This window comes from Hypanus sabinus, chromosome 27 (genome assembly GCF_030144855.1).
Source record: "Hypanus sabinus isolate sHypSab1 chromosome 27, sHypSab1.hap1, whole genome shotgun sequence".
Classification (NCBI taxonomy): domain Eukaryota; kingdom Metazoa; phylum Chordata; class Chondrichthyes; order Myliobatiformes; family Dasyatidae; genus Hypanus; species Hypanus sabinus.
This window is the reverse complement of record NC_082732.1, coordinates 42,781,686-42,806,460: the sequence shown is the minus strand read 5'-3', so window position 1 is coordinate 42,806,460 and position 24,775 is coordinate 42,781,686. Positions and strand designations below refer to the sequence as shown.

Sequence of the window (24,775 nt, the reverse complement as noted above, 5' to 3'; positions counted from 1 at the left end):
TGAAGACCCTGCGTGTGTGTGTGTGTGTGTGTGTGTGTGTGTGTGTGTGTGTGTGTGTGTGTGTGTGTGTGTATGTGTGACACACACAAAGTGCTGGAGGAACTCAGCAAGACTATTGAGAGGAATGGAGGGTTGAGGTCTTGGCATGACTGCTCCCCTCTATAGATGCTGCCTAATTGAGTTCTTCCAGCATTTTGTTTGTGTTGCTCGAGATTTCCAGCATCTGTAGAATCTCTTGTGTTTATGATCCACAGAATTTTGCATTTGTTTTGGTCACGACTATAAGGCAGAATCTGAATATATTACAAAAAAAATTATTAGGTTTATTTGTAAGCATACAATGAAATATACAGTGAAGTGAGTTGTTTGCATTAAATCTCTCTCTCTCTTCTTCTTCGGCTGTCCATCGATTTTCGATAATGAATGAGGCCTGGGCAAGGTTGTATGGAAGACCTGCAGTTGCCCATGCTCCAAGTCTCCCCTCCCCACGCCACCAATGTTGTCCAAGGGAAGGGCATCAGGACCCACACAACTTGGCACCAGTGTCGTCACAGAGCAATGTGTGGTTAAGTGCCTTGCTCAAGGACACAACACGCTGCCTCAGCTAAGGCATGAACCAGTGACCTTCAGATCACTAGACTGACACCTTATCCACCTGGCCACGTGCCACACAGATCAGATCAGGGATGATTGTACTGGGCAGTCTGGGAGTAACACCATACCTCTAGTGCCAACAGTCAACGTAGCATGCCCTCAATGCACTAACCCTAACTGTTTGCCTTTGCAATGTGGAAGGAAACCAGAGCACCCAGAGGAAACCCTCATGGTGAAAAGGTTCAAACTCCTTACAGACAGGGGCAAGAACCGAACTCTGATCTTTCAGCAGCTGATGTAAAGCAAATACGCCAATTGCTACACTACCATGTACTTGAACAAAAACATTTCCAAACAAAAAGGGGAATCAAATATGTTTCGAAGTTTTACATTTTATTTCATGATGATTGGCCAAACAACACGAGTAATAAAGTTAGTAATGGTTACATCATGCTGATCACATACTGTGTCGTGTTCTTACAGATTAATTACAGCAGTTTTCAATGACCATGTACCTGAAAATACATTGTATGGAAACACATAAATAAAACCAGCAATTTCTTTTTTTTAAAAAAAGGGCTTGAATAATTTTTACACTAGAGTTAAAACGTCAGCAATAAAACATCAAATAAAAATATGTGCACCACACAAGGTGTGTGCAGGTGGGGTTCACCACATGGTTGGCGAACTCGGCATTTAAGGCATTTCTGAGGCCTCCCCACGTGCCCCCCCCCCCACACTTTTCTCACAAACATCTCTGAAGACAAGACACAGCATTTGGAATGTTTCTTTTTTCATTTTTGATCTCTTTAAATTGACAAAACAAGCAAAATCATTCCATGGACTCCTCTCAAACCGAGTGACCTGTGTTTCGGAGGTCACCACCGTAGGTAATCATAGTGCGGTAGGCAAGCTAAGGTCAACAGGGTACAGACATTTCGGGTCACTGCAAAGGGCCAGAGGTCATTTGATAAAAGCAACAAAATAAACAATATTGCAGAGAAACCTGCGACTTGATGACAGTGATTGAAACCATGGCAACCACCGAAATTAATTATAGACCAAACAGATGACAATATCACACTGTCAGGCATTACAAATGTCATTGCCCTTTGCAGAATATCTTTTGGCAAAGTTACGTTATAAAACACGCCAGCTCCAGCAATGGGGAAGGCCTTCAAAATAATTATTTATTTTTATTTAGAGATACAGCACAGAACAGGCACTTCCGACCCAACGAGCCGCCACACCCAGCAACCCGCCTATTTAACCCTAACCTAACCACAGGACAATTTACAATGACCAATTACCTCACTAACCAGTACGTCTTTGGACTGTGGGAGGAAACCCACATGATCACACGGGGAGAACGTACAAACTCCTTACAGAGGGCGTCGGAGTTGAACTCCAAATTCTGACGCCCCAAGCTGTAATAGCGTCCCGCTAACTGCCATGCTACCGTGAAGAACATTCGTGTATCAGAAGAACATTCCGGTCTTTATCATCTACAATAGGCAGACACTTTGCCTCTCCTTGCCAATGCATTATCTCCCCTCTCTTCTAACAAATTCCTTATAGGCTACCTCACCACAGGGCCATATAAAGAAATGCGTTGGACTGTCATATAATATATGGAAATACCAGGAATGCATACTAATTGTTAAGGCTGAACTGTACTTCCTATGGAAAGAAAAAAAATCACATGATAGAGTTAGAAATTAAAAAAAAACACCAATGACTAAAGCTGATGACGAGTATCCCGATCTGAATCAGTGCACATTGCAAAGACCAAATTTTTTTTACAGCAGTCTAGACACATTCATGGCCACTTGCAAAATCCTTGTCGTATTTTGTAGTTGAACTCTGCCATGGATGGCCCCCAAGCCCGGCTGTGAAAGGGGGAGGATTGGGCCTGGGGCTTGCAACCCCATCCCATAAAAACCCAGAGCTACAGAAACGCCAACAGGAGCTTCAAATACCTCATCTCTGGGAGAGGAAGGATCTTCGCTTAGAAGTCATACAGGTGGGCTACAGGTGGACTTGAAAAACTGGCCCGGAAAGAGGACTCCAGTGAGCTACTGTCGGTAGCCTATGCCCCAGGAGGGGTGACAGGCTTTAGAAGGAGAAGAATTTCATAATTCAATAAAGCAAAGCTCGTTTTCAGCAAACCTTCCCCAACAGCCCCATGTATAATTACCAAGTGAATACAGCTTTACCGATGCCCATGAAATTTCCACTGGCCAAGTCTATAGATGTGGTACATCTACAACAAGCAGCAGCTTTGGACAAAATTATATAATGGGGCTTTCTCAGTAGCATGCCACATGTGAGACAAAGCTTTTTGCTTCTTGACTGTCATTTCTATCAGAATACTGGTCTTTAACCATTACCTTTACAATATCAGTTTATTTTTCACAGTCCCAAGACCTTCAGGCCACATGCAATCTTACAAGTGTCATGCAAAAAGTATTGTCACACATTGGCCTACACTATACACAGTCAGTAATATAAGGAGTGGGGTTATTTCTGTGCCTGGAAAAGCATAATGTCAACACATTATAAAGGGATCTCTAAATGGAACAGAAACTTTTATACGTTTTCCACATCTTACCTGTCAATGGAAAGCAGTAAAAGTTTACCTCAATTTGTGGGATTGCTGCAAAGAATAGTGAGCAATATATTATGGACAGAATGAAGGAACGCATATCAATTGGAGGCTCCAATAGTATTTCACAAAATATTGCATTACTTTATCCAATCCAAATTTTCTTCCTCTAACTATAAAATTAGTCAAAAATGTCTTGAGCAGAGCATGATGATGTTAACCATTTAATTGAAGATTATTTAGTTATTTAGAGATACAGCTCAGTAACAGGCCCTTCTGGCCTAACGAATCCGTGCCAACCAACCCATTTGACTAATTAACCTATGCTCTATACTTTGGAATGTGGAAGGAAACCCATGTGGTCATGTGGGAAAATGTACAAAAACTCCTTTCAGTCAATGACAGGAACTGAACTCGGGTCGCTGGCACTGTGAAGCAATGTACTTACCCCTATGCTACCGTGCTGCCTAGTATTATTGTGGAAAACTATTTTAAAAATATTACAGGTCCTGATTAATTTGATAATGTCTCTCATTGATATTTTCAAAAGGGGTAGGCTTCACACCAGTTCCATTTGCTTTTGAGTAATAATTTCCCATCTCTAGTTTCCACAAATACATTTTGCATTGCCTCGTTCAGTCTTGCAATGCGTCTAATTCCCAAAGAAGCATATAATTGAACAAACAAAATGGCATAGTTCATTACAAGCAAAGGAATAAACAATATCTGGAGTTTTATTGGGTGTGGTAATTTGACTCAAGGAGTCAAATAAGTAAACAAGTTTATCATATCTGCACTATAGTATGTGATCATAATGGTGCTGAATGCTGCCAGTCACCATTGGGATCCTTCTGATAACCATTAGAGATATTTATTAGGAGTCCTGTGTATGTAGGGCCCTTAGTAATCCCTCCCATCTGTCCTACAATTTCTTTGACCTCTTACCATCAGGCAGGAGGTACTGTAGCATTAGGACAAGAGCTGTTTGGATGGGAAACAGGTTTGTCCCCCAGGCCGTAAGGCTACTGAACTCTCTATCACCACCCAGGTCTCATCACACATGATGCAACAGTAGCATTATACTGTTTACTTTTTAACTTGTGTCATGAATGCAACTTATTATTTGTGGAAATATTACCTTTGTGTTGCGAGTGAATTATACGTACTGTGTTGTGCACCTTGGTCTGGAGGAATGCTGTTTCTTTTAGCGGTATACATGTGACAATAAACCTGAACTTGAATTTGAATTAGAAGGGCTGAACTAGTTCTTAGTTTGTGGAGCAAATCAATTCAATGAAGACAGTAGATAACACCAGCACCAAATATCACAGGTTCAAGTACAACCAAACTAACTGTGTACAGTGTAGCTATAGCCAGGGACATTTTGATCGTTTGGTTTGCTTGTGAGATTAGCTTGATATACTGCAACAAAAAAAAACATTTTCAATATAAAAAGCAATAAAAGTATACAAAAATAGAAAATAATTACAGCAGTAGGCATAGCCTGTTCATTTTTTGGCTGGACAGTGTAATATTGTGGGATTATTCAAGGCGTCTTCGATTAGCTGGAGCTCCTGTCGATCAACAATCACATCCTTTATGCAGCCTATAAATCCAGTGCTGTAAGCCTTCGGCAATCGGCTTCCGAGAGCCAGCTTCTCGATTCCACCTAAATGACAAGAGCACCTATCAGTGAGAACTGTGTCTGATAACACTAAAAGCCTTGCACAGATCGGATCTTTAATTTGTGCACTTTTGCTAAAGCAGACCTCACTATACTAATGGGAGTCCTGCATTACGGGCCAAGGATCTCTTAATTCTAATGACTCAGATCAAAGTGGTTGAATCCCAATTAATACATAACTAAACCAGTGATAGATAAGTTCGGGATATTTCAGGGACATGGATGAAAGAAAATGGAGGGCTGTAGGGGTGGGAAGAATGGTTGATCTTGGAGTAGATTGAAAGAACGGCATGGGCTGAAGGACCTGTACTGTGCTGTAATGGTTTATGTTCTATGTTCCACCCCCCCCTCCCACAGATAACTGTGACAGATAACTGTGTTCAAGCCCATGGGAACAGAGAGTGTTGGGTGAGTTGTACATTGTGTCAGTGATGGTGGTAGATGCAGATACATCAGGGACATTTAAAGAATATGGATGATAGAAAAATGAAGGGCTACATGGGAGGTAAGGGTTAGGTTGAACACGAGAAGGTTCAACACAACAAAGGCCTGCACAGTGTTGTAATGTTCTATATTCTATTTTAGAATGGATTATTTTGAGCTCAGGGTGCTCCTTAAAGGTATGACCATCTGAAAGAATATATTCACACTGCAGGATCTAAGAAAATTGTTTCTTCAGCATGTATGTGTCCAGGAGAAAGAAATGAGCAGGCTGGAAAATTCATTGCGGACACTACCCACCCTGCAAACTGTCTTTTTCAAAAGCTCCCTTCTAGAAAGAACTATAGGGCTATTAAAACAAAGGCGTTATGCCTTCTTAAAAGTTTATTCCCCCAGAAAGTTAATCTGATCAATCATTCTAGATATCCCCCAACCCCCTCTATCTATTATCTACGTCACTGCACTGCACTGCAAACACTTTAAATCACTTGTTATAATGTGGTTTCCATTGTAAATATATGCTGGTATTTATATATTTATGCACAGTTTATTCTATATCTGTACTTTATCCTCTAACTTTACTTTTTATATTTCTTGTTCTTTGTAATTGTTGAATGTTGTTTTTGTTGCATGTTGTGCCCTAGCAAATTCCTAATCCATGTAAATATATATGGTAAATAAAGTGATGGTGGATGGCAGCCTATGATCCTCACTGTAGTTTGTGTACATTGTGACAGGATGCTGCACCAAACCAGACTGTAATGACTGAATGATGAAAGTGTAGAATTGCACCAGTATGTTCCGGGGAAGATGGAATTTGACCAAATTCCTTATGAAGTACATCCTCTGCTGAGCCCTTTTGTTAGTGAAGATGATATGATTCTCCCACATGAAATCCTGTGAAATAACAATGGCCAGGAACCTGAATGTCGAAACAGCTTAAGTGTAGACTTTACTGGTGTTCAGCCTGTTCTTCCTCCTCACAGTAAAGTTGATCATTGATATTTACAATATAAATTTACCCATCTTCAATGGAGACTTCACTAAAACTGCTGGGAGGATCACTGGGATCTCCCTCTGACTTATTTGTGACATTTACCAGCTGTGATGCACACAAAGAGTCCAAATCATTGTTAAGGATTCCTACCACCCATCCCACAATCTCTTTGACCCACTATCGTCAGGAAGGAGGTACAGGAGCTTCAGGATGAGAACTGACACACTGGGTAACAGCTTCTTCCCTCAGGCTGTGAGACTAATGAATACCCTGTCACCTCTGAGATCTGATCACTAGGACAGTGAGCTGTTTGCTGTTTACTGTATCATTTACTGTTTACCTGTGCTGCACACAACATGCATTTTGAATTATATTTTGTTAACTCATTTATGGTAATATTTTATATGGGAGCACTGTGGCCTGGAGAAACATTGTTTCGTTTGGTTGTATATATGTAGTTAGATGACAATAAACTTGAACTAATCGATACAGAAGTAGGACTTAAATAGTGAATGGTTGGGCCCTGGGAAGTACTAATCTAGGACTGTAGGTGCATAGTTCAATGAAGGCAGTGTCACAGGGGTAGAGGAGAATGTATTTTTCATACTGCCCTTCCAAATCAAAGTCCAGTTTATTACTGTCAAATGTTGTGAAATCTGTTAATTTGTAGTAGCAGAACAGTGCAAGGCATAAATGATAACCATAATAAATAAATAAATAGTGCAAAAGACAGCCATTATCACAACATTGAGTACAGAGGTTGGGAAGACATATTGCAGTTATATTAGATGTTGGTCAGGCCAGGAGTATTGTGCACAGTTATAGGCAAGATATTATTAAACTCAAAAGAGTGTAAAAAACTCATCAGGTCAGGTAGCTTCAATGGAGAGAAACAGACCGTTAAAGCCTCGGGCTGAGACCCTTCGTCAGGACTGGAAAGGAAGGGGGAAGAAGCCAGAACAAGAAGGTGGAGGAGGTGGAAGGAGTACAAACTAACAGGTGACAGGTGAGACAGGATAAGAGAAGTGGGTGGGTGGGGGAGATAGAATGAAGTGAAAGGTGGGAAGTGATAGGTGGAAAAATTAAAGGGCTGAAGAAGAAGGTATCTTATAGGTGAAACAGGTGAGGGAGGATAGGTGGGTGTAAACGAGTTCTACAGAAATGGAGACCAAAAAAGAATGAACCTGACAGGAGAGGACATTGGATCATGGGAGAAAGGGAAGGAGGAGGGGCACCAGATGGAGGCAACGTGAAGAGAAAGGGTAAGAGGGTAGCTAGAATGGGGACTGGAAAATAGATCAGGTGGGGTGGGGGGGGGGGGGTTGGGAGGAGAAACTACCAGAATTCAGAGAAATCGATGTTCATACTGTCAGGTTGGAGACTAAGCAGACAGAATATGGTGAGATATGAAGTTACCCTCGCTGATTCAGGAGCCTGACAGTTGAAGGGTAATAACTGTTCCTGAAGCTGACGATGTGGGGCCAAAGGCTCCACATCACCAAATACCACAAGGTTTAAGGACAACTTCCACCCCGTTATTATAAGGATATTAAACACTCCCCTAACACAATGAACAGCCTCTTCGCCTCACAATCCACCATGTTGCATCTCCACTCTGAACAGCATCCTGACTTGATTCCACCTAAACATTTTGCCATTTGTTGCTGGATCAACAGGCAGTGGTCAAGTATCACGTTGGCCAACTCACCAAGCCAGAGTGCTCCATCTGTATCCAGCTGTGTGGCCCCAACAGGAGATGACCCGGTTACGGGGGCTTCATTTCCCACTTGTAGAGTCCCATATCTGTGTATTCTGTTGGTTAGTCAGGACACACACACAATGAAGCCAATATAAAACTAAAGTGAGTTAACACAATGATAATGCTGTCAATATCAAAGTACATTTATTATCAGAGAACATATATATCCCTATCTACTACCTTGAAATACATTTTTGAGTAGCCATTTATAGGAAAACACAAAGAAATACGAAAGAATTTATGAAAATCTACGTAGGAGAGAAGGGTTCAGTAGTTCCCAACCTGGGCTCCATGGACCTCTTGCTTAATGGTATTGGTTCATGGCTTAAAAAAAAGTTGGGAACCCCTGGTAAATTGATTTTAGAACAGACCATAAGACAAAGATGCAGAATTGGGCCATTTGGCCCATTGAATCTAATCTGAGATTTGAGTCAAGAAAATGTTTTAAAATGGCACAATACCATGGGCCGAACAGCCTGTACTATGTTGCACTGTTCTAGGTTCTATATGTTCTATGTATATGTTCTAAGTTCTAAATGCTGTATGTTGAATTATTACACAAACATTAAATAATCATATTGCAATCAGATAACAAATACACAAAATCTGATCTACACATGGGGAAAGCACCAATTATACAAACATAGATTTGAGAGATATATAATATTTTGAATTTCTAGCACATTCATGTAAAGTTTTGGTATTTGCTAAAATATTAGAGATGGTGGAGGGAGGGGAAGGAGTACAAGCTGGCTGCTTATAGGTGAGGCCAGGCGAGGGGGAGGGTGATCAGAGGCCAATCAGACTGGGGAATGGAAAAAATGAGAAGGAGGAAGGGGAAGAAATTAATGGAAGTTCGAGAAATTGATGGTCATGCTGTCAGGTTGGAGGCTACCCTGATGAAATATGACGTGTTATTCCTCGAACCTGAGTGTGGCCTCATCCTGGCAATAAAGAAGGACATGTCATAGTGGAAACAGGAAATCGAATTGAAATAGGTGGCCACCGGAGATCCTGTCTATTGGAACATGCTTGACGAAGGGACCCCTCACTCCTATGTTCGATGTCATTACGCAGTACCTGTTAGCTTTGATCCGGACCCACTGATTGGTGTTAACTGGCACCGTAGACTGGAGAATGACCGGTTTCGACCCAAGGTCATACGTCATCTGCACAAAGCCGTCAACTACAGCCAGCGCAATGTAGTCTGATCTCTCAGCAATCTTCCCGCTCCACAGAATCAGGCCCTGTGTTGCTTCTGTTTTGATGCTCAGCTCAAAATAATTAACTTGTATAGCTTTCTCGCTAAAGACAAAAATAAACATATGTTAAAAGAACAAGCACAGAATTCCACACTGATAATTAACACCAAAAACACTTGTTATCACCTTTAGGGTCCCATAACTCCTCTGCCACTGTGGCAAGAAAACATTGCCATTAAAAGTTAAATTCAATACTTAGAAAGGCAGAAGTATTTTCCATACACCTGGTGGCCTGAATATGTGGATCTTGTTTAAATGGAATTAAAAAATTCAAAAGCTTGGATACACCGAATGTTATGGCATTCAGTAACAGTGGTTGACTGTACAATACAGAATCAGAATCAGGTTCATTATCAGTGACATATGTCATTAAATTGTTTTGTGGTGGCTGTACAGTATAATATATTCAAAATCACTGTAAGTTATAGTGAGGAATATATTAAAAAAATACATAAGGAGAGCAAAAGGTGAGACAATGTTCATCGTGTATTCAGAAATCTGATGGCGGAGGGGAGGAAGTTATTTTTAATATGTTGATTGTGTGTCTTCAGGCTCCTGTATGTCCTCCCTGAGGACAGCAATAAGCACAGTACGGGCTCATTGGTGCACAATGTTGTGCTAAACATTCATCCTACCCTGAGATCAATCCAACCCATCCCTCCCCTATAGCCCTCCGTTTTTCTATCATCCATGTGCCTGTAGGAGGAGGAATGGACCAACAGTCCATCAGAATGATGTACAGGCTAACAGGTGTGGACAATTTCACTTGATTCTAGACAGTCACTGGTTGTTTTCTTCTCCATCACCCAGAGTGAGGCTTTATGGAAGTTCAATAGATACCAGTAACGATTCAAGGACGGTACATTAACAGCGAGGTCCTGCAGAGGTCAAATGTTCAAACAAATGACAAGAAACAGCTAAAATGTGGCTGAAATGAGACTTGCTTAATTCTGTTAACCCATAAAACATAGGAGCAGAACTAGGCCATTCAGCCCGTTGTGTCTACTCTGCTATTCTATTATGGCTGATTTATTATCCCTCTCAATTCTGTTCTCCTGCCTTCTCCCCATAACCTCTGGTGCCCTGACTAATCAAGACTCTATCCACATCCGCTTTAAATATACCCAATGACTTGGCCTCCACAGCTGTCTGCGGCAATGATTTCCCCAGATTCACCATCCTGTGGCTAAAGAAATACCTCCTCATCTCTGCTTTAAAGGTGCTTTAAATCCCTCTTCCCCCCTGCACCCCCACAAACTTACTGTAGCCCATGCCTTCAACATTTGGCAAAGATGCTTGAAGAGCATTGGAATGATAAAAAAAAAACCCAGAAATTGGGACTAGCTAGGTGGACAATGTGGTTAGCATGGACTTGTTGGGTCAAGGGCCTGTATTCAAGATTCAGGGATGTTTATTGTCATGTATCATTACACACATGTAAAGGAGAATGGAATTATTGTATATGTGCTGTATTGCTTTATGACAGGAAATACGAAGCGTCTGGTTGTTTCAATTGGAGCTTCGGCTCTGGGTGATTTCACCTAATGGGAAGTTCAATGGACTGAAATGCTGGTGAACATAATGAGTCTCTTCTCAATTTCTCCTTTTGGATGTTTGTATAAATAGATTGATGTTTGGGTGGTATTGCACTGTTAAGGCTAAACAGAGGCATCAGTTCAAGAAGACTGGAATGTAAAAGCAAGGTTGTAATGTTGAAACTTTATGAAGCACTGGTGAGACCTCACTCGGAGTATTGTGAGTAGGTTTGGGCCCTTAGAAAGGATGTGCTGAAACTGGAGAGGTTTCAATGGAGGTTCACCAAAATGGTTGCATGATTGAATGGCATATCATATGAAGAGCTTCTGATGGATCTGGGCCTGTATTCACTCGAATTCAGAAGAATGAGGCATGATGTCATTGAAACCTATCGAATGGCGAAAAGCCTTGATAGAGTGGATATGAAGAGGATGCTTCCTAAAACCAGAGGACACAGCCTCTGAATAGAGGAGGAATTTCTTTGGTTAGAGAGTGTTGAATCTATGGAATTTGTTGCCACAGACAGCTGTGGAGGCCATGTCTTTATATATATTTAAAGCAGAGGTTGATAGATTCTTGATTGGTTAGGGCATGAAGGTGAAGAAAGGAGATTGGGCCTAAAAGAAAAAGTAGATCAGCCATGATGAACTGGTGGAGCAGACTTGATGGGCCAAATGGACTAATTCTGCTCCTGTTCCTTATGGTTTCATCTTCCCTATTCTCATTAATCTGAAGTTTGTGTGGGCACTATAACTTAACTGATTGTGGATGTCAGACTTGGGCACAATTTAGACACAACATAGTAAATCTATGACAGTAATAGCTTAACTTGAATTGCCTCCTGTTGAATTGAGTTAAAAGAAGAAAAAATCCAGCATTCACACAGCAGTTTTTCTATACTGGGGCAGGGGGCAGTGGTTGGGAAAGGGGCTGTTTTGTATATGGGGGATAGTGGATGGGTGGATAGGAAAGCTTTGGAAAGGTTTTGTATGCGGAGGGCAATGGGTGGGAAAGGGGTTGTTTTGATCTGGTTGATTTGTTGCTGTTGTTTGTGTTGTTCTGCTAAATATCATGGGCAAACTATGTTGGCATGGAAGGTGTGGCGATGCTTACAAGCTACCCCCAGCACATCCTTAGGTTGTGTTGGCTATTAATGCAAACAACACATATGTTTTGATGTACACATGATAAATAAATCTGAATCTGGTGCCAGTGAGCTTGACAGAGTTATTAGACCATACTGGTTACGCTACGACACAGTCACAAATTCCAGAGATAAAGAACATTGAGAGATGAAATAGCCTCAAAGGAATTGAGAGCAACCTAACTGCTGTACAATCCAATAGAAAAATAAATATTGGATCTTTTATCCTTGAGTAGGCATTACAGTTTCACCAAGCAATTATGCATACATGCAAAATTGCTAATTTCTGATATTAAGATTTTCCAAAAAGTAGTCGATATGGCCCATTCAATCGGGGTAAAGTCCTCCCTGCCATTGAGAACATCTACTCAAAACATTGTTGCGGGAAACAGCATCCATCATCAGGGACCCCCACCACCCAGAACGTGCTCTCTTATCACTGCTGCCATCAGGAAGAAGGTACAGGGGCCTCAGTACCCAGACCACCAGGTTTAGGAACAGTTACTACCCCTCACTCATCAGGCTCTTGAAATAACTTCACTCAACTTTACTTGCCTCATCGTTGCCATGTTCCCAGAACCAATGGACTCACTTTCATGGACTCTTCATTTCATGTTCTCAATATTTATTGCTTATCTATCTATCTATCTATCTATCTATCTATCTATCTATCTATCTATCTATCTATCTATTTATTTATTATTTCTTTCTGTTTGTACTTGCACAGTTTGTGTCTTTTGTACATGGTTTGAATGGCCAAGTTGATGCGATCATTCATTGATTCTATTATGGTTATTATTTAATTATGGATTTATTGAATGTGGCAACAAGAAAATGAATCTCAGCACTGTATATGATGACTTTGGTAAAGAATTTACTTTGAACTGTGAAGACTCATTTCACATTTCATAGCAACCTCATCCTGTAAAAACCCAGACCTACAGAAACACCAACAGAAGATCTCATCCCTAAGAGAAGAAGGATCTTCAAAGATGGTCTACACCTGGGGGAAACTTGAAAGACAGGCCCAGGAGAGAGGACTCTGGCGAGCTGCTGTTTGCAGCCTATGCCCCAGTAGGGGTAATGGGCTTAAGAAGAACCACCACCTAAGGAAATATACTCTGCCTAATTTGCAATTCTGTGAAAATCAATTGGACAAGATAAAAACACATACAAAATTGTTAAGGAACTCAGCAGGTCAGGCAGCATCTAAGGAGGGGGAATAAACAGTAAAAATGTTGGGTCAAGATCCTCCAACAGGACTCCTTTCTAGTTCCTTTTACCATTCTCCATTCTGCCCCCCTCCCATTCCTTCTCACCTCCCTCAGGTTCCACTCCTCCTTCCTGTGACCCCACTGTCCACTCTCTTCTCTTATAAGATATCTTCTTTTCCAGCCCTTTACCTTTTCCACCTTTCACCTCCCAAGCTTCTTACTTCATCCCACCTACATGGTCTCACCTATCACCTTCTAGCTTGTATACCTTCTTTTCACATCCCCACCTTCTTATTCCAGCATCTTCCCCCTTCCTTTCTGATGAAAGGTCTCAGCCTGAAATGTCAACTGTTTATTCCCCTCCAGAGATGCTACCTGGCCTGCTGCGGTTCTCCAGTATTTTGTGCGTGTTGTTCTGGATTTCTAGCATCTACAGAACCTCCTTGTGTTTAGTCAGCCAGAAAGGTAGGTTTGTACAGCAAGTTCAAGTTCTCTTTCACAATAGGACCAAAACAGCACAATAGCCACCACACACAAGAGCACAGGTGCAGGCAAAAGCAGGGTGCGTAAGCGTGAATACTCACCTTTGCTCCATGGGATAGTCCATGAATTCAGGACTTAGGGGGCAGAAAGAAAAATGCATGCATGCAGTAAGTAGCAGTGAAGATAATTTTTAACTGCTGAATCATTGTGGAAAATCTAAAGATCTATAAAAAAAGCCAGGCTGTACTTTAACTAACCAAGCAAGCTTTAAATTTAAAAGATGACAGCACCAAGCATTGGGTTGTTGAGATCATCATAACTTTGCACACTGAAAGTTAAAAAGTCAGGAAACACTATTCTACAAGGTAAAGTTGAATAACGTTCATGGTAAACCTTTTTTTGCAAAGAAAATGCATTTCAGGATATATATTGTATACATTTCTCTGACATTAAATTGGATCTTTGGACCTTTGAACAACCACCGAGAGAACACTGTAGCCGTCAATCCCCTTCCAATCCTATAGTGTCCCATCTGCTTAACTGGGAAATACACTCAGTGCCCCTGGTACCTAATTAAGTGGCCACTGATCTTCTGCTGCTGTAACCCATCCACTTCAATGTTTGACATGTTTTGTGTTCAGAGAAGCTCTTCTGCATACCACTGCTGTAATGCATGGTTATTTGAGTTACTGTCACCAGAGCTTGAAGCATCTGGCCATTCTCCTTGGATCTCTCTCATTAACAAGGTGTTCTCCACAGAACTGGATGTCTTTTGTTTTTTGCAAGTTTCTTTGTAAACTCTAGAGAGCGTAGTGCAAGAGCTCATCTGTTTCCGAGATACTCAAACCACCCAGTCTGAACCTAACAATCATTCCACGGTCAAAGTCATTTAGATTATATTTCTTCCCCATTCTGATGTTTGGTCTGAACAACAACTGAACTTCTTTACTATGTTATGCATTGGGCTTCTGCCACATGATTGATGATTGGATATTTTCATTAATGAGCAGATGTACCTTAATAATGTGGCCACTGAGTGCATATGGATGAATAAAAATTGGTAAGATATTAATCCCCCTGAGATATGGATGATGGGCAGATCATTTTTGGAAAGAGTAAAACAGAGGAAAGAAAATTGATTCCAGGTGCTCTAGTTTCCTCCCATAGTCTGCAGACCTACAGTTAGGTTAATGGTTCATCTTTAATTGTCCCGTGATTAAGCTGGGATTAAATCGGGGGATCGCTGTGCGGCATGGCTGAAGATCCAAAACGGCCTATTCTATGCTGTATGTCAATAAAATAAAAAAAAATTAAACAATAAAAAAGGGACTGAAAAATGGAGCTAAAGGATGGAGTAATAATCCTAATTGGAAAAAATCAACCTGTTATCAAGAGAATAAACCCACATCAATGCCAGCAGAGCTCCAAAGAGATGATGATCAGAGTGCATCTGGCAGGTTTTCCCAGAGCTCAGCAAGGCAGATCATTTCGACAGAGTCAATAACAGATTTACACTATCAGGTGGAGAGCCGTTCATACAGCACATGGCAATATGCCATTGTACTAAAGCCTACTGACGCAGACTGGGAGTTGAGATGCTTTGAACTACAACATAAAGGATTAAGATGATGGGGAAATAGAACACTCTGCATTTTCACATGAGCTCCTGACCCAGAGGGGATAGCTTCACTCAGCTTCAGCTACCCTATCACTAAACTGTTCCCACAACCTTCCCACACTTTCAAGGACTCTTCATCTCATGTTCTCGATATTCACTGCTGATTTATTTATTATTATTTTTTTCTTCTTTCTCTTGGCATAGTTTTGTTGTCTTTTGCACACTGGTTGTCCGCCCTGTTGGTGGAGTCTTTCGGTGATCCTGTTATGTGTACTGGATTTAGTGTGTATGCCCATAAGAAAATGAAACATTGTATATGGTGCCTCTAGTATAGATCCTGAAGAAAGGGTGGCTCGATGGTGTAGTGGTTAGCGCAACACTTTACAGTGCCAGCGACACAGGTTCGATTCCCGTCACAGTCAGTAGAGTTCTCCCCGTAACTGTGTGACCTTCTTCTGGGTGCTTTCAGAGAATTCAGAGGGGAAGGCAGTGGGGAGCATCTTGCACCATAGAACCACAGAGCACATCTGCAAGGAACCCTGCTTCAAGAATGCAGCACCGATCGTCAAGGACCCCCATCATCCAGGCTATGCTTTCTTCTCATGAGAATGAGAGGAGAGATAGAATGAGAGGCGCTTATAAAATTATGAAAGGGATAGCTAAGATAGAGGCAGGAAAGACAAGAAGTAGGGGACATAGCCTCAAGATTTGGAGGAGTAGATTTAGGACAGAGATGAGGGAGAACTGCTTTTCACAGGAAGTGTTGAATCTGTGGAATTCCCTGCCCAATGAAGTGGTGGAGGCTTCCTTAGTAAATATATTTAAGACAAGGTTGGATAGATTTTTGCCCAGTAGGAGAACTGAGGGTTTTGGGGAAAAAGAAGGTAGGTGGAGATGAATCCATGGCAGATCAGTTATGATCTTATTGAATGGTGGAGCAGGCTCGATGGGCCAAATGGTCTATTCCTGCTCCTATTTCTTGTGTTCTTACTGCTATCATTGGGCAGGAGGTACAGTAACCTTAGGTCTCAAGTTCAGGAACAGTTATTACCCTTCAACCATCATGGATAGTCTTGGCAGTCTAGCTAGATGCAGTTTTCCATTGTGTTTCCTAGTATTTACTGTGAATGCCCACAAGGAAATGAATGTCAGGGAAGTATACTGTGACATATACAATGTACTTGTGAGAAATCAAGCTGATCTTTGTGTGTGTTGCTCAAGATTTCCAACATCTGCAAAAACACTTGTGTCTCTGCATTTTCCACTTCCTGCTATGACTGACTGATTAACACCTAATGATTGGGTAACTACTAGATACTTATGTACTTTCCTCCATGCGCACTCAAGAGAGATAAATATATGTTTGGTGAAAAAATAATTTTTGAGGTTTGGCGAGAGAACTGCTAGAGCCATTTCTGCTTATTGAGATACAAACTCTACGTAATTATTCTCCAACAAATGCAGTTTTAGGTGGCCGGAAAATAACTGCACTATATGAGATAATGAGATATTTACTTTCAAAGAAGTGTTTAAGTGTTTTACTTAAGGATTCTGAAAGAAATAATAAGAAGTAATGTCACTTCTTTGCAGGGAGGAAATATTCAGCCACCACTTTGCTTCCAATAACACAATGAAAACCATTAACTTAATCATAGCACAGAAAGAGGCCCTTCAGCCCAACTCTTTCATGCTGATTGTTGCCCAGTGAGCTGGTCCCACCTGCTCATATTTGGCCCACAGCTCTCTAAACCTCTCTTATCCATGTACTTAACCAGATGGCTTTTAAGTGTTGCTAATGTGTTCTGCTTTGCCCCCAATCAGGGTCACATGAAGCCAAGGGGACAGGTGGTGGACGGTTGTATGAGCAGCTGGTGCATATCACAAGTACTGGTTGGGTGACCATTGATGCCAGGCAGACAATCTCTGAAGTGTATTGATCATGACTGGGCTCACCCGTCTTGTAAAGAAGGCAATGGCAAACCACTTCTGTAGAAAAAGAACAATCATGATCACGGAAAGACCATGATCACCTATGTCATACAACATGGCACATATCAAATGAACCAACGGGTCCATCTTAACCACTATTTCTGCCAGTTCATCCAAACAAGCACTACCCTTTGTGTATAGAAGCTGTTCCTGATGTCCCTTTTCAATCTCTCACTTCTGATCCTAATCCTAAGCTTTCCTGTTTTTAGCACCCCTACCCTGTGAAAATGATTATGTGCTTTCACCCTGTCTATGTCCCACATGACAATATATATCTCATGTCCCAATTTCAGAGAATTAAAGACTGGATCCAAAAATATTCTGTAAATGTAATTTGAGGGGAAAACATAAGCCAGTCACCATGAAATCCAAAGTGGAATTCAGAAGGACATTCTTTACCCAGAGATTGTTCAGAAATTGAGGTTCACTGAGAGGAGATTGTGGTGAATCACGGGAAGAACTGCTAAGACATAGTGGGCAAAGGGGACAGAGGACAGTTCTGATTGGTGATGGCTCAGGCAAACACCAGTATTGCTATAGAGTCACAGAGAGATAAGACTGTCGTCATTAAAAGACTATATATCCCTCATGATCTTGCTTACCTTTATTAGGTCACCTCTCAACCTATTACATTCCAGGGAATAAAGTCCCAGTTTACACATCTTCTGGTAACTCATACCCCCAATTTATAAAACCAAAAGATATAGGAGCAGAAGTAGGCCATTCGACCCATCGAATGTGCTCTGCCATTCAATCGTGGGCTGGTCCAATTCTTCGAGTCACCCCCACTCCCCTACCTTCTCCCCATACCCTTTGATGTTCTGGCTAATCAAGAACCTATCTATCTCCGCCTTAAATGCACCCAGTGACTTGGCCTCCACAACCGTTCTTGGCAACAAATCCCACAGATTTGCCACCCACTGGCTGAAGTAATTTCTGCACCTCTCTGTTCTAAATGGACGTCTTCAATCCTTAAGTCTTGGAAACTCTTTAACTCCAAGATTTCTTTGTCACATGCCCTGCAGGTAATTGTTGAACTATTCGAAGTCCTACGCTTTCTGTTTAATCTTGTCTAGTTTATTATGACTGGCAGGGTTTTTAGCCTACTGTGCTTATTCAAAGCGGACTACCAACGAGCGCAGATTCTGGGGTCTGTGTGTGTTTTGAGAAAAATTTGTCTCATGGTGTCGCTTGGTTAAGCCACCGACATGCAGCTGGAATCCCTGTGAAAAAACTCTTGTTTCTGTCTCAATATGGGAATCTGTCATTCCTCTACACCTAGGTACAGTCGTCAGTCACTGGTGACGTTCTTCATCTACCCAGTCTAGAGTAAAGGAAAGATTAAAGTTCTGATTTAACTTTGGGTGTAAATTGAGCGATGCCCTCTTGAGATCAGATTGAATAGGAATTCAAAGGGCAATACTTTCACCCAGAGCGTGATCAGTGCGCTGCCAGAGGTGAGGGAGAGAGCCCAGCACAGGTTTAAATGGGACTCTGTGAATTGCATCAGGCCGGATCTGTGCTGCCATTACTGTCTGGTTTTGCGCAGCAGGATACAACACACAAAACTGCAGTGAACTGTCAGGTCAGCTGCCATCTAGCATCACTGTGGGACTTGTATGCGTCCAGGACAAAGAAGCACGCTGGAAAAACCATTGTGGACACTACTGACCCTGCAAACTACCTTTTCCAAAATCGCCCTTCTGGAGAACCCTAAAGGGTTATTAAAACAAAAAAAAAACTTCACACCATTTTAAAAGTGTCTTCCCCCAGATAGTTAATCTGATTAACCATTCTAGTTAGCCCTCCCCCCATATCTATTACCCCCATCTCTGCACTGTAAACACTTTAAAACAACTTTTTACAATGCTATTTACATTGTAAATATATGCTGGTATTTATGTAATTATACATATTTTATTTCATATTGATACTTTAAATTACAACTTTATTTTTATATAATTCTTTATTCTTTATAAAGGTTGAATGTTGTTGTTTTTGTAGCATGTCACACCCTGACCAACACACCACAGCAAACTCCTAATACATGTAAAAGTATACGGTGAACAAAGTTGATCTTTGAAGGGTAAAGGAGTGGGAGTGGTTTCAATGGAAAACTGGATCGGTACTTACAGGTCTATTAGAAAAAGGGATTCGGCCCATGATGTTATGTCGACCTTTTAACCTGCTCCTAGGTCAATCTAACCCTTCTCTCCTACATAGCTCTCCAATTTTCTATCATCCATGTGGGAGTGGGTCTAGTTCCATTGTTTAAGCACAAAATCAAAGGGCTGAATAGCCTCTCCATTACTGGAAAACTGTTTGAAAAATTAACCACGGCAGGTGCTCCTCTATAGAGCTTCAGCAGAATGATTTTACGCCATGAACGATGCCTGTCAATGCACGGCTCCGTCACACCTGGAATTTCTGACACGCTGGTCATGAAAATATCATGCGGAGAGGAATAGCAAGATGAATGAGTTCAGGATCAGGACTTTATACTTACTCTGGGATCTCATTTGCAAGATGGCTTGGGTAGAGAAAACAAGGAGACACATGAGATACAAAACAGACACACACGATGACAGATTGGCACAAGTCACACAACGTTGGAGAAATTCCAGCAACCAGAGAGAACGCACAGAGGAAAGCTTTAGACGTTTTAGTAGACCACAATGAACAATAAAATTGCTTTGTATTTGGACTGAACAGTTACTTGAGAACATTTAAAAGTGGTAGACGATACACTTCAACATTAAAGCAATTTGAAGAGCAAGAAATGGCTTGGCTCTTTTCATGGGAAAGGGCTTGAATTCCCTAATCATGCAGCTTGGAACAACACTTGAACTCTTCACAACGTGCATTTTACAAATTACTGAAAGGGATTCAACTCTGTCATTTCGCAAGCCCTGCTGCAAAAGGAGGAGTGTCAGACATGGGGCTAGCAACCACCCATCCTGTAAAAACCCAGATCTACAGAAACGGCAACAGAAGCTCCAATATCATCATCCCTGGGAGACGAAGGAGAAGGTGGGCTACACCTGCAACAGTTTAAAAGACTGGCCCAGGACAGAGGACTTTGGCGACTGCTGCTATCGGGGGTCTGTGCCCCAGTAGGGGTGATGAGCTTAAGCAGGTAAAATGAAATCAGTGATATCCTACAGGGCAGACATTACCATGAGGTTTTCACCATAGGCCAGAAAATGACCTCAAAGCTGAATAAAGTTTTATACCCCTCAACCAGCATATTTATACAAAGGGCAAAAAAAAACACCACTCTGCATGAACTAGTCCTTAAGATACATTTCATCATGAGAAAGTCTGCAGATAGTTAAATCTGTCAACATATGAGTGGAAAATATAGATGATGAATTCACTAAACCACCTCATTGTGTCTGTGGTATTAAAGCAGATGGCTAACACAGGGGAAGTGCCCACTTGCTCGAGTGATGAATGTTGCTGGGAAACCATAAGGACAAGGTAATCCATTTAGTACCAGACTTGGTGTTGGAAATCATTAATATGAGAGAAACATAACATACCTCCTTGTCACTGAGTTATGATACTCAATGAATGTACGCCCATTAAACGCAATAGATTCACTTTCACCTGCTGACTTCTCCTCAAGTGCTGTAGAAATGGAGAGAACAAAATAGTCCAAGATTTACATTCGATAGACACATTCAGAATAGAAAAGAAATATTTTCCATTAATCTTCACTCCATGAACCTCCCATACACTGACCTGGATTGCCCTAGAACTAGCACAGTCCCAGTGGTATCAGCTTGCCTGAATCTGACTCTGACATGAACCGAACTTCAGAAGACATCAAATTTCCTCAAACTCTTCTGTTGGAGATGAGCCTAGACTTTGCCAACTTTCCTCAGAAGGTAATCTGCCCTAGTAAATCTTCTCTGAACACAAAACATAGAACATTACAGAACAGTACAGGCCCTTCATGTCATGGTGTTGTTCTGACATTTTAACCTACTCTTAAGATTAATTTAATGCTTCCTTCCTAACTAACCCTCCATTTTTCTATCATCTATGTGCCTACCTAAGAGTTTCGTAATGTCCCTAATGTGTCTGCCTCTGTCACCACCCTGGCAGAGCATTCCAATCCTTCCACTTACCTGTGACATCCCACTATACTTTCCTCCAAGCACCTTGAAATTATGTCCCCTTGTATCAGCCATTTCCACCTGGGAAAAAGTCTCTGACAATCCACTCTATCTGTGCATCTTATCATCTTGTACACCTCTATCACGTTTGCTCTCAATCTCCAGCACTCCAGAGAAAAAAGACCTAGCTGGCTCAACCTATTCTCATAAAATATGCTCTCTAATCCAGGCAGCATCCTGGTAAATCTCCTCTGCACTCTCCCTAAAGCTTCCACATCCTTTCTATAATGAAGGGACCAGATTTGAACACAATACTCCAAGTGCAGTCTTCCTAAAGTTTTAAAGGGCTGCAACATTACCCCGTGACTCTTGAACTCAATCCCTTGACTAACGAAGGCCACCACAGCACACACTGTCATAACAGCACTATCAAATTGCATGGCAATTTTGAGGGATGTGGACCTGAAGATGTCCCTGTCCTCAACACTACTAAGAATCCTGTAATTAACCCTGTATTCTACCTTTAAGTTCAACCTTCCAAAGTGAATCACTTCACACCTCTCCATATTGAACTTCATATGCCACTTCTGGCTCTGCATTCTGTCAACATCCCGTTGCAACCTATGACAACCTTCTACACTATCCACAGCACCGCCAACCTTCGTGTCATCTGCAAACTTACTAACCATCCCTTCCACTTCCTCAATCAAGTCATGCTCCCATGCACTTCTTCAGATGAGAAGACCAGGCTTGTTATTGGCAAAACCTGTTTCTCCTTCTGCAGACATTGCCTGACTTCCTGAGCCTTTCAGTATTTTCTGTTTTTGGTTCAGATTTACAGCACTTGCAGTTGTATCATCCACGTTCCTGATGTGGTATCACCAATGCCTCATAAAAATGAAGGCCAACGTTGTTGCCTAACTCCCTATCAACCTGAACTCAAGAGATTCTGCAGATGCTAGAAATCCAGAGCAACACACACAAAATGCTGACAGAAATCAGCAGGACAGGTAGCATCTACGAAGAGGAATAAACTGTCAACAATTTGGGCCGAGACCCTTCATCAGAAAGGGGAAAGAAGCCAGAGAAAGATGGCGGGGTAGGGGAAAGAAGTACAAGCTGACAGGTGATAGGTGAGGGGGAAGGGAAGTTTGTGGAGGAGGGGAATGAAGTAAGAAACTGGGTGGTGATAGGTGGAAGAGGTAAAGAGCTGATGAAGAAGGAATCTGATAGGAGAGGAGAGTGGACCATGGGAGAAAGGGAAGGAGGAGGGGAACCAGAGGGAGGTGATGGCAAGTAAGAAGAAGAGAAAGGGTAAGAGGGAAGCCAGAATCAGAATAGAAAAATGGGAGGGAGAGAAATTACCAGAGTTTTGAAAAATCGATGTTCATGCCATCAGGTTGGAAGCTATCTCCACAGCGGAGGGAATCAGTGGTGAGTTGCTCCCCCTTGGAATTCATTACTATCGCCTCCCTCTGATATAACTAGAGTTTTACATCACACAACCATATGTTTCAGGCCATATCCTTAAGCAGCATGGCACCAACACATCTGCTTAGTCACAAACTAAACCCAATCAATGCATAAATTTAGCAACAAGAGGACCATAAATAAGATGCAGAGCCTGAGCTTAATATGATTCTTGGACACATCTCAAACCAGGCTCTGTCATAACAAAATCTTGCTTTTTGATGGGGGTGGGGTGATTGGAGAGATAACAGACTGCTAAATAATAGGAATAGAAAAGCAGTTTATACATCTGTAGTCCTCAAGTTTACTCAACACACTGTAGAAATTCTGACCTCTCTTTTGACATTATGAGGAGGTATTAATGGCGTCTGTTGTTACAAATTCCCTGATCATTAACCAGATACTGTGTTTCCCCACATGATACTGACTCAAAGAAGCTTTGAAAGTCCCAGATCTGATTGTCCTTTTGCACTGAATTAGCAAAACGCTTGGCTGTTAAGGAGTAACACACCTGAATGGGGTGTGAAAAATGGGTGGGCGGTGGGGGAGGCAACAAGGGACAGTGATTCAAGAAAGGATGTGCTGAAACTAGAGAAGGTCCAGAGGAGGTGTAGTGGCAGTGTAGTGGTTAGCACAACACTTTACAGAACTGGTGATGCGTGTTCAATTCCTGCCGCTGCCTTTAAGGAGTTTTTACATTCTCTCCATTAATGTGCGGATTTCCTCCAGGTGCTTCAGTTTCCTCCCACAGTCCACAGATATATAGTTGATAGATTCATTGGTCATTGTAAATTGTCCTGTGCTTAGGTTAGTGGTAAATAGAGGGCTGCTGGGAAGAGTGTCTCAAAGGGCCAGAAGGACCTATTCTGCACCAAATCCCAATCAATCAATAAATGAATGAATGAATGAATGAATAGATAGCATAGGGAAATGGGATTAATTAAGATGTACAAAAGGGTTAGCACATATGTGATGGGCTGAAGGGCCTGTTTCTGTGCTGTACAATTCTGTGATTCTATGATCAATACCAGACTCAAACAAGAGCCCAGCACTTGCAGAAATGTCCTACACAATCTGAATTTAATAAATACTACTTTCAGCCTGTGTTGTTGTTGGAAGACTGGTTGACACATAAATGAAAATTCTCCCTGGACAATAATTGACTGATGTAGGTGAACTGGTCATTAAAAAGCTATAAATTATACAAAACAGGCAAGCATTTAGCTTTGTATATAGAATACATTTTTAAAAATCACGATTCTGCATTGTTTCTGGCCGGGACCTTATAATTCTGTAAATGAATACAATATGACCTTACTACACTGAACGGTATGTCTAGCTGTGAATCACAACTGGTTTTCTATGTGTGGCATCCATTAATCAACATCAATGAGGGGAGCTTGCTGAACTTAAGCTGAGGCATACCAAACTTTGGACACACGACACTTTGAGTGATATATAACTGGCTGCTGTAATTGACCTCTGAACCTACATCACTACACAGTGACTACAGTTGAGAGCCTGGATTGCACAGCATGTGGTGAGGTCGGACAAACTTGAGGAACACACACAAGTCACCGGAGGAACTCAGCAGGTCAGGAAGCATCTATGGAGAGGAATGAACAGTCAACATTCAGGCGTAAGCCCTTCATCATGGGCCACGTCACAACACTTCGACTGCCTCCTCTCGGATTGCAGGAACAACACCTCCTATTCGGTTCCAATGAAGGGTCTTGTTCTGAAGTGTTGACTGTTCAGTCCTCTTCACAGATGCTGCCTGACCTGCTGAGATACTCCAGCACTTCGTGTTTGTTCCTCCAGACTTCCAGCATCTGCAGAATCTCTCATGTTTATGTTG

At 41.7% G+C, this 24,775-nt stretch overlaps 1 protein-coding gene across 2 annotated transcripts in view; it reads right to left on the bottom strand.

The window, feature by feature from the left end:
* Positions 1 to 968: 968 nt before the first annotated feature.
* The window catches only part of agrn (agrin), a 549,483-nt gene continuing 525,676 nt past the window's right edge, over positions 969 to 24,775 (bottom strand). For both annotated transcript variants that reach the window (XM_059952327.1, XM_059952328.1), the window contains 4 exons: positions 20,869 to 20,956; positions 9,161 to 9,385; positions 8,030 to 8,133; positions 969 to 4,868 (listed from right to left, as the gene is read on the bottom strand). In XM_059952327.1, coding sequence (XP_059808310.1) covers positions 4,708 to 4,868; positions 8,030 to 8,133; positions 9,161 to 9,385; positions 20,869 to 20,956 — 578 coding nt within the window. In that variant the 3' untranslated portion in view covers positions 969 to 4,707. The remainder of the gene's footprint in view (positions 4,869 to 8,029; positions 8,134 to 9,160; positions 9,386 to 20,868; positions 20,957 to 24,775) is intronic.